Genomic DNA, 11,046 nt, shown 5'->3' with positions numbered 1-11,046 from the left:
GTGGGAAAAATATATCTAAAAACAAAGGTGATGTAACTTACCAAACGAAAGCGCTGGCAGGTCGATAGATACACAAACAAACACATACATACACACAAAATTCAAGCTTTCGCAACCAATGGTTGCTTCATCAGGAAAGAGGGAAGGAGAGGGAAAGATGAAAGGATGTGGGTTTTAAGGGAGAGGGTAAGGAGTCATTTCAATCCCGGGAGTGGAGGAGCAGAAAGACTTACCTTAGGGGAAAAAAAGGACAGGTATACACTCGCACACACACACATATCCATCCACACATACACAGACACAAGCAGACATTTGTAAAGGCAAACAAACAGATTGAACTTTCGTAGGTCATTGATTATCACAGCCTGATATGAACAGCTTTTAACAGGAGGTCGTAGTAATTGTCTGAGTCTCCGCGGGTTGTGAAAAATCACCTGTTACTTGGAAAATAGTAAATAAAACAATGGACAACATGTTTTTTAGTCACATATTGACAAAAGCACTTTGCAGTTGTCACACAGGACTGCCACAAAAGTATGGTAACAGTAATAAATTTATCTTAAACTGCTATAGCACAGTTACGAAGGAACAAAATGTTATTGTTGGAGAACAAGTTATTAACTATTTGAAGGTCGGTACGGGACAGCATCATTTATTGCTTCTACCGGGGGCCCTAGGTTCCATTTGGACTGATTTTAAGCCACAAGTAGAAGGTGGCTCAGGCCAGTCAAAGTACACTATTATAGCATGGGATCCTCCAGGCTATGGGCACAGCCAACCTCCTCCACATGACTTCCCACCAGATTTCTTCTTCAGGGATGCAACTTGTGCAGCCAAGCTCATTGAAGTACTGAATATCAACAAATACTCACTTCTGGGGTGGAGTGATGGAGGTATCACAGCACTAATAAAGGCCGGCAAATATCCCCAAAATGTCAAGAAATTAATTGTTTGGGGTGCAAATGCTTTCATCAGTGCTGAAGATGCTGAAATTTACAAAGGTATCCATGATGTTAGTGCAATGTCAGAACGCTATTGGAAACCCATGGAAGATCTGTATGGGGTAAAAGGATTTGCAGAGTTGTGGGCTGCATGGGTGGATACAATGGTACGCATGCAACGTGGGCAGGAAATATGTTTTCAAGAATGGGAAACATAATGTACACTTGCAATATGCAGAAGATTTCAACAAGGTGGTAGAATATTTCCTTGATGAATAAGTAACTGTTATTACAGTTGCACTGTATAAAACATATGGTCATCCTATGCAGTTTCATTTGTTGTAAAGTTAAAAGTATTTTAATACAATGTATTAAATGTTTTTTATTAGTGTTTTAAATATTTGAAAATTATATATGTATGTATAATATAAAAATATAAGACTGATGAGAAAAAAAAGCCCAAACTCTTTGCCTTTACAAATGTCTGCTTGTGTCTGTGTATGTGTGGATGGATATGTGTGTGTGTGCGAGTGTATACCTGTCCTTTTTTCCCCCTAAGGTAAGTCTTTCCGCTCCTCCGCTCCCGGGATTGGAATGACTCCTTACCCTCTCCCTTAAAACCCACATCCTTTCATCTTTCCCTCTCCTTCCCTCTTTCCTGACGAAGCACCATTGGTTTGGAGGCTTGAATTTTGTGTGTATGTATGTGTTTGTTTGTGTATTTATTGACCTGCCAGCGCTTTCATGTGGTAAGTCACATCATCTTTGTTTTTAAATATATTTTTCCCATGTGGAATGTTTCCCTCTACTATATATATATATATATATATATATATATATATATATATATATATATACATATATATATATATATATATAGTGTGATGAGGGGCTCCTGTCTGGTAGACCGTTGGCCTGCTGCCTGTCTTTCGATTTGATGCCACTTCGGTGACTTGTGTGTCGATGGGGATGAAATGTTGATGATTAGGACAACACAACACCCAGTCCCTGAGCGGAGGAAATCTCCAACCCAGCTGGGAATCGAACCCGGGCCCTTTGGATTGACATTCTTTCGGGCTGACCACACAGCTACCAGGGGCGGACACAGTGTAAAACCAATGTAATCTTGATAAAAATAGATCAGTGAACTAATCAAATCACACAAACTATATCAGAAGAGCAAACTATTATAAAAGGTAGATTAGCATAACTGAAATTTGTGACTCCACCGACATGTTTTGACCAGTAATGTCATCACTGTGACGTACACTTCTGTTTCAACCACATACAATATGGTGACCATGATGTCTCTCATTGCACCTACGAACAAACATAAATAACATATGGAGTGTTTAACTCCAGCAACAGAATGAAACGAACAAAATAACCAAATGAAGAAGGGGGTTTTGGGTGGGGACAAACTAAATATATGACAGTAAGAATAATGAAATCACTGCAGAGCAAATATCCATCTAAAAATCAAGCTTACAAAATTCTCAGAATATAAAACAAAAAAATTGCAAAACTGAAAACTATTGGTGTTGTAAATGTTGCATGACCTACACATCTCAAAAGAAGAATACAATATCAGTAACCCAACACCACAATTTTCTGCTGACCTACCTAGTTCTTCAAAGCCCTTGATACCAGAACCAACGTACAACTCTAAAACATGATGTTGCAAATTTCACTTTGTCCATATACCTCAAGCGAAGCACTAGATATTATGAACATTCACACAACTCCAAAATCAGATGACAAATTTCGTTTGACCTATATGTCACCAAAAAATAAAGCTCACAGTACTAAAACCAACACAATCAAACTCTAAAATCCATTATCCACACTTTCACTTACTCTCTCTAAAGTGATGTCCACAGTACAACAAACATCACTGAGCTCACGTGACTAATATCAGAAATGTATTTTTACAGCAATCGTAGATCAATACCCAGAACACCTACCAATCACAATCCAACACAATTACCTAACATAAAGAAGGAAAACCCCAAAATTCATTACCAATTTCGGTAAACATCCCCAGTGTCAATATACACAAACAACTATAAACAACAATATCATATCGCACATAGAATTTCACACAAAAGTGCTCAACATCCCCCAATTCCCCTGCATACACACAAAAATGTACAAAAAAAAAGAAAATCATCCACCACCAGTCCAACTAATTGTAGGAACTTTACCACAGCCACCATATCATTGCCCATTGCAACAATCTATGACCTACTAATAAATATCTGTATCTTATTCACAACTGAAGAGAAAAGAAAAATAATATTAAATCTCGGGCCATAAGGAAATCATGACACAAATATTTTCAAATATAAAAATAAATCCATCAGTTACAATATACTAACTTAAAGTACCTCACCAGTAAACCAGCATGGAATCTTCCAATATGAACTAGAAATATAAAATTCGTATGAAACAGCTCACTAACAAATATCCAGCACTAGAGAGCATCACCAAGTACTACAACACATCATCTACAAACCAAACAGGCTCAAAAATATGAAGTCTCACCATGTCATTACACAACACATGTAATGGGACATTCACCTCTAGAACTTGTTTTCCTCAACACTAGTTATTGATACCAGAATTATTTTTCAAATTTTGGACAGATCAGTATTATCTCACCTGCTTTTCAGAAAAGAGTCATATAATTTATACACAGTATGTCTTATTTCAAGCTAAAATTTGTGAAAGCGATTACTTTATTTTGGATGTTATAATCAATAAATACTGCTTCCGTATGAAGAGTTAAAATAGTATGCCCCTTTTTCAAAACATTTGAAATTACAAATTATTTCGTATGCTTGAAATTTCTTTTGTTAATTATACAATCTAGTAATGTTTACTATATTTGTTTCTGGATTCATTTATAAAAAGAATAATCAAAACAAATAGAAATTCATTGGTCATGAAAAATTTAAAACCCTTTAGAATACTGTTATTTCTGCTGAGTGGGACAGTAGTAAGCAAGACTCTGGTGTGATGCTACATATTTTTGTATTTTGTATGAAGAATGTAATTTTGTCTTTGTTAATGTGAGAAATCAAAAGACTGGATGAGATACTAAAATGTAACAAAATATATTAACATGACAATAAGAATTCTGCAACAACAATCTTCAAATTTATTTAGATCAGTTCAACTATGGGGACGTAAAATGTGAGAATTTCAGCTTTAAGAGTTAGAACCCTAGGCAAAAAGAACAGGAGCCAACTGTATGTGAAACGATAAGTAAAATATAAAGTTTATTGTAATCTTTGCTCCTCTCAAACCTTCATAACAGACTAATGTGGACAATAGCTGCAAGTAGGAAGGAGGGCTACATTACACACATCACAGTTATGTCAAGGGTCAAAACAGATTGGTGTGTAATTACCACCTGATCCTGTGCGAATAACCTTAGTCTCAAGTAGTAAATAGGTAATAGACAGTATTTGCCAAATGGAAAGAACACAGGATTAAATTATCTACAACGACGTTTAATTACTTTTGAAACATTTGGTCAGAGTGTGTGAATTTGGTACTACCTAAAAACCTCAGTACTGCCTGCTTTGCACCAAGAAATCTTTGATTCTATACTGGCCCACAAACAGGACAGACAGCATACGTTTATTCAATCTGTCCTACAGCATTTTCTTTTTAAGGAGTTCAGCTAAGATCTAAAAACTGTCCATTCTAACACTGAAAATGTTATACTAACATCCCAAAGCATTTACTCCCTAAAGTTAATTCTGATTAATAGTAAAGAGTGAATTTAGTAGACACAGACTTGATTTACGAATTTTGCTGCTGCATGTCTCCTTATCAAATGTTACTCCTAAATTTTTCACTGAAGAAATGAACTTTGTGGTTACCATATTTAAAACTAAACACAAGAGGCAATACTGAAATTTCTGGGCAATGAGCCTAGAATGAGTAATTGCAACCACATGAGGTTTTAATCGACTGAGGTTTGACCCTATATTCTGTGCACACTGTGATATGCCTAATTCCCACAGGTCAGTAATGACATTCTTGATAGTTGTCTCAAATATCATACAGTTCTTGAATACATGTCATTGATGCACAGTGATAAAGGTTTGTGGTTTTTCTCTGTTGTTATTGTGGTTTTCAGTCTGAAGATTGTTGTGGTGCAGCTCTCTTCACTACTGTAACACATGCAGGCATCTTTGTAATATTACTGCAACCCACATCAATTTCAGATTTCATACAAAATGGAGCCATGGTCTCCGACTACAATTTTTACTCTTCCCCCCCCCCCCCCTCCACCCAAACACACACCTCCCACGTTAGCAAAGCAATTATTGCTTGATGCCTCAGGATATGTCCTATTGACTGATCCCTTATTTTAGTCATGTTGTCCCAGAATTTTCCCACAAGTCACCTCAGTGCTTCCTCATTAGTTAACCTAGTTTGCTGATTTAATCTATAGCACTCAACTGCAGCACCATATTTTGAAAGCTTCTATTCTCTTATTGCCTAAACTGCTTCTATACAACACTGCACTTGAGATAAATATCTTCCAATAATACTTCTTAACATAAAAACTTGTATTCTATTCTAGCTGATTTCCCTTACTCAAAAATGCTTTTCATGCCTACTGCCAATATGCATTTTATATCCTCCCTACTTCTACCATCATCAGTTATTTTGTTGGCCAAATTGTGAAATTCATGTACAACTGTTAGTGTCTCATACCCAAAGCATCACCTGACCTAAATTGACTACTTCTATTGTCCTTATTTTACTTTCCTTGATACTCATTTTACAAGCTCTTTTCTAGGCACTGTTTACTCTGTTCATCCACTCTTTCAAGCCCTTCACCATGTCTGACAGGATAACAATGTCATCAGACTTTATTTCTTTTGTCTCAACTGTAATTCCTTTTTCCAAATTTCTCCTCGTTTCCTTCACACTTTGATCAATACACAGATTGAATACTATCAGGGATAGATTACAATCCTGTCTCACTCCATTCTCAAATACTGTTCCCCTTTAATTTCCTGCAGAACTGCAGTCTCTTGTTGAAAGATATACATTGTCGCAATAATTTACGGAAACCACATAAAACCAAATCAAGATATTCCAGTGGAGAATAGAACTCACATCCTCCTGACCACATGGCTGATCTCGCAAATATAGCACAATTCCAGGCGTGCAATACCGTTTTCCTTATACATTCCTGAAAAGAACATTCATTCATTTCTCAACACTGATCACTGCAAACATTACATACACTATATTCACATTATTTCATCATGTAAGAAGCTAGTGCTACACCATTCATTCGTTTTTGAGCGCTGTCGCTGAACACACTATGTATACCATACACAACTGGTAACTTAAATGCTGGTAAACAATGTATTGCTTCAGATTCCATGTGCAGTAGAGCCCTGGTAAATCGAGTATCAGTATTTCTAGGTACTGTGTAATTTGAGCTGGTCCTATGAAAATTATAATTGTACATAAAACTAGAGTAAGAACCAGTTTTCATACGTTGTCCACATGTATGTTTTATGCAGTTTCGAATGTGTTACACTTTGAACTCTCTTCCAATTTTCCATGTACAGGTAAAACTGCCCCACTTAGGGTTTTAATTCATAATGCACTGAAATAACCTTGGCCTCAGATTGCTAATGCATTTTTACTACACATCTACTTGTACCATTAAGTTTCAAGGAGTGTGCTTGCTCTTTCTTTCTCGAGCCTTCACTAATTGGGACCACATGACAATAAGTGGTACATTGCATACCATCCTTACTGTTGCCCCTATTGTTGTGTCTACTCAGCAACAGTGTTCATTAAAATAAAGTATGCCTAAATAACTATACAGAACACAATTTACAACTTAATATTTTTATACATACCGAGTTGATTGTGTAGTAACATTGTGACAAAGCAAGCTGGAATGATTTTAATTCCCTTCTCATTTCGCCATCTGCCTCCTTAAATTCGTTTTGTTACTTGAAGTATTTACGATTATCATATGTGAATATAATCTGCATTTTCATAAAAGAAAAAAGGCTATTCCTCAGTTTTAAAAGAATATAACACCAGATCTAATTTTGTGCTTAGTTTTATGTATGTAATTGATTTTCTATTTTATTTCTATTCCTATTTAGTATCTTTCTTCATAGAGTGAAATCAGTAATTATTTCATAACTTAAATTTTATTGTTGACATGTAAGCTAATATAGGTTCTGTACTAATTGTGAATGTTTGGGAGACAAAACAATAGCATTCTTAAAGGATCTATTGGCTCTATTCGAAAACATGGTAGAAAAACCAGCCCTTCATTAATTCCATTGTTTTGTCAAAAGTATTGTTTACATAACTATGTATGTTAATTTCATCATTTAAACAAATAATTTGGTCTAAATCTTTTAGTTGAAGAAACTCAAGATGGGTTTTTTCAGTGTATTCGATTAATTTAATGAGTTAAGTTTCAATTGTAATTTCTGTAAATTAAACATCAAACAATGTGTAATTTCAGAACCTATTATTGTGAAGATATATTAGAACCCAACTTTTGGCCATGAGACAGTCAGTCCATGGCCGAGGTTCAGACAAGAAACCTGTGTTAATTAGAGCAAGAGCACTGTGTCAACTTAACTGCGGAATAAGTGTTAAACAATTAGGCCTTGTGTAAAAACAATGACAGTGTCCACTCCATATGTACCCTACTATTTTTCAAGAACTGGGAACTTTATTGTTAGGTTTTACCGCTCATAGGTGTTCAACAGGAAACTATTGTAGCAGTATGTGGAGGTTTTCCTGCAAACTATTAATGAGGCTTATTGAAAGTTAAACAATAGTGGACTGGCCTTATAACTGTGCATTAATAACAGGGGGTTGTGAACAGTGAAATTAAAATACTGTGAAGCACAACTGTGCACCTGTTGGCTACACTATTTAAAGCAGTCAATGTCAGAATCCACTACCCATTTTTCAGCGAGTGTAGCAATGCAGTATGTCAACACCAAGGACAACAAAAGAGATAAATAAAGTGGGTGGAACTGCTACAACATCTGTACTTTAGTTAGCCAGACATACCGTGTACAGTACATGTATAACTGTGTGTTTCTTAACGTTTTAATCTGTCGATAATAATGAGCTTTAGGAGTAAGAGAAAATTTATGCTATTGAATGGAGACTGGAGGCTCTGAAAAGACTAATCAAAAGAGCAACATTAAAAAATACTTGCTGCTGAGTATGGAATCATTGAAGTGGCAGTTGGAGACAGGCACAGAATCAGAGACCAAATTGAGAAGTCAATAAAGAAATCTGTGTATGAAAAAATAAGTGCAACATTGTTTTTTTGGTATGTTCAATAAGCACAAAAAGGAATTCCTATTTCAGGACCTATTCTGTAAGAAAAAGCTATATTTTTAAAAATGAGTTAGAGAAAAGTGAGGAAACTTTTACTGCAAGTTCAGGATGGTTGGACAGATGGAAGAAGCAATGCAGCAAAACGCATCTGGAAATTTGTGGTGAAAAACTTTCTGTGGATTCTTAAGCTGTTACACAATTTTGTGAGAAATGAAGAATATTTATACAAGAAGATAATCTTACTCCAGATCAACTGTATAATGGTGATGAAACAGGGCTAAATTATAAAACACTTCCATCTAAAACTCTAGCCTCAAAAGTAGGAAAGACTGCCCCAGGCTACGAAAAACAGAAAGAGAGGTTAACAGTTCTTGCTGCATTCTATGCAAGTGGAGACCATAAACTGAAGCTGCTGGCAAGAGAGAAGTCTGCTAAACCGATAGTTTAAAAGGAAAAACAACACTGCTTCTGCACTACCTGTTTCATACGTCAACCAAAAATCTGTTTGGATGGACAAAAATATTTTTAAAAGTGGTTTTCTGAAGACTTTGTTCCAGAGACCAAGTGATACCTAAATGAAACATGCTTGCCTTGCAAAGCAGTCCTAATGTTTGACAAAGCTAGTTAATAAGACATGGCTGGAAAATAGCAGCAAAAATTATTGACAGAAGAATAGAAAAATCGGTAGAAGCTGACCTTGGTGAATATCAGTTTGGATTCTGGAGAAATGTAGGAACAGGTGAGGCAATACTGACTCTAAGTCAAGGAAAGACAAATATTTGTTTTTATAGCATTTGTAGACTTAGAGAAAGCTTTTAACAATGTTGACACTAATACTGTCTTTTAAATTCTGATGATAGCATGGGTAAAAATACAAGAAATGAAGAGGTATTTACTACTTGTACAGAAATCTGATGGCAATTATACAAGCCAAGGAGCATAAAGGGAAGCACTGATTGGGATGAAAGTGACACAGGGTTGTATCCCATCCCCATTGTTATCCAAATTGTATATTGAACAAGGAGTAAAGGAGACCAAAGAAAAATTGGGAGTAGGAAGTTCAGGGAGAAGAAATAAAAACTATGATATTTGCCAATGACATTGTAATTCTGTCAGAGACAGCAAAGGACTTGGAAGAGCAATTGAACAGAATGGACAGTGTCTTCAAAAGAGTGTATAAGATGAACATCAACAAAAACAAAACAGGGATAATGTAATGTAGTCAAATTAAATCAGGTGGTGCCAAGGGAATCTGATTAAGAAATGAGATGAGTTTTGCTATTTGGGCATAAAAAGTAACTGATGATGACCAAAGTAGAGGGGATACAAAATGTAGACTGGCAATTTCAAGAAAAGCATTTCTGAAGAGAAACATTTATTAACATTGAATACAGATTTAAGTGTTATTAAGTCCTCTCTGAGTATATGTGTATAGAGTATAGCATTGAATGGAAGTGAAACATGGGCAATAAACAGTTCAGGTAAAAAGAGAATAGAAGCTTTCAAGATGTGGTAGTGCAGCGGAATGTTGATGATTAGGAAGGTTGAATATGTAACTGATGAGAAGGTTGTTGTTGTAGTTGCGGTCTTCAGTCCTGAGACTGGTTTGATGCAGCTCTCCATGCTACTCTATTCTGTGCAAGCTTCTTCATCTCCCAGTACCTACTACGGCCTACATCCTTCTGAATCTGCTTAGTGTATTCATCTCTTGGTCTCCCATTATGATTTTTACCCTCCACGCTGCCCTCCAGTACTAAATTGGTGATTCCTCGATGTCTCAGAACATGTCATACCAACCGATCCCTTCTTCTAGTCAAGTTGTGCCACAAGCTCCTCTTCTCCCCAGTTCCATTCAATACCTCCTCATTAGTTATGTGGTCTACCCATCTAATCTTCAGCATTCTTCTGTAGCACCACATTTTGAAAGCTTCTATTCTCTTCTTGTCTAAACTATTTATCATCCATGTTTCACTTACATACGTGGCTACACTCTATACAAATACTTTCAGAAACTACTTCCTGACATTTAAATCTATACTCGATGTTAACAAATTTCTCTTCTTCAGAAACGCTTTCCTTGCCATTGCCAGTCTACATTTTATATCCTCTCTACTTCTACCATCATCAGTTATTTTGCTCCCCAAATAGCAAAACTCCTTTACTACTTTAAGTGCCTCATTTCCTATTCTCATTCCCTCAGGGTCACTCGACTTAATTCGACTACATTCCATTATCCTTGTTTTGCTTTTGTTGATGTTCATCTTATACCCTCCTTTGAAGACTCTGTCCATTCCGTTCAACTGCTCTTCCAAGTCCTTTGCTGTGTCTGATAGAATTACAATGTCATCGGCAAACCTCAAAGGTTTTATTTCTTTTCCATGGATTTTAACACCTACTCGAAACTTTTCTTTTGTTTCCTTTATTGCTTGCTCAATATACAGATTGAATAACATCAGTGATAGGTTACAACCCTGTCTCACTCCCTTCCCAACCACTGCTTCCCTTTCATACTCCTCGACTTATATAACTGCCATCTGATTTCTGTACAAATTGTAAATAGCCTTTCACTCCCTGTATTTTACCCCTGCCACCTTCAGAATTTGAAAGAGAGTATTCCAATCAACATTGTGAAAAGCTTTCTGTAAGTCTACAAATGCTAGAAACATAGGTTTACCTTTCCTTAATCTTTCTTCTAAGATAAGTCGTAGGGTCAGTATTGCCTTACATGTTCAAACATTTC

General features: G+C 36.1%; 1 protein-coding gene across 1 annotated transcript; it reads left to right on the top strand.

Moving 5' to 3' along the window:
* Window positions 1-472: 472 nt before the first annotated feature.
* Window positions 473-1,159, top strand: LOC124742896 (valacyclovir hydrolase-like). The gene has a single exon (XM_047248827.1). The coding sequence runs from the start codon at window positions 473-475 to the stop codon at window positions 1,157-1,159; it is 687 nt and encodes a 228-aa protein (XP_047104783.1).
* The last annotated feature ends 9,887 nt before the right edge of the window (window positions 1,160-11,046 follow it).

The sequence above is a fragment of the Schistocerca piceifrons genome, unplaced genomic scaffold, assembly GCF_021461385.2.
Source record: "Schistocerca piceifrons isolate TAMUIC-IGC-003096 unplaced genomic scaffold, iqSchPice1.1 HiC_scaffold_2356, whole genome shotgun sequence".
NCBI classification, from domain to species: Eukaryota; Metazoa; Arthropoda; class Insecta; order Orthoptera; family Acrididae; genus Schistocerca; species Schistocerca piceifrons.
Note: the sequence above shows the minus strand (reverse complement) of the source record. Positions and strands in the feature narration are given on the sequence as shown.

Bases quoted from the DNA above. Each gene is read 5' to 3' on its own strand.
- LOC124742896 (XM_047248827.1), top strand. From the start codon at position 473: ATGTTTTTTAGTCACATATTGACAAAAGCACTTTGCAGTTGTCACACA.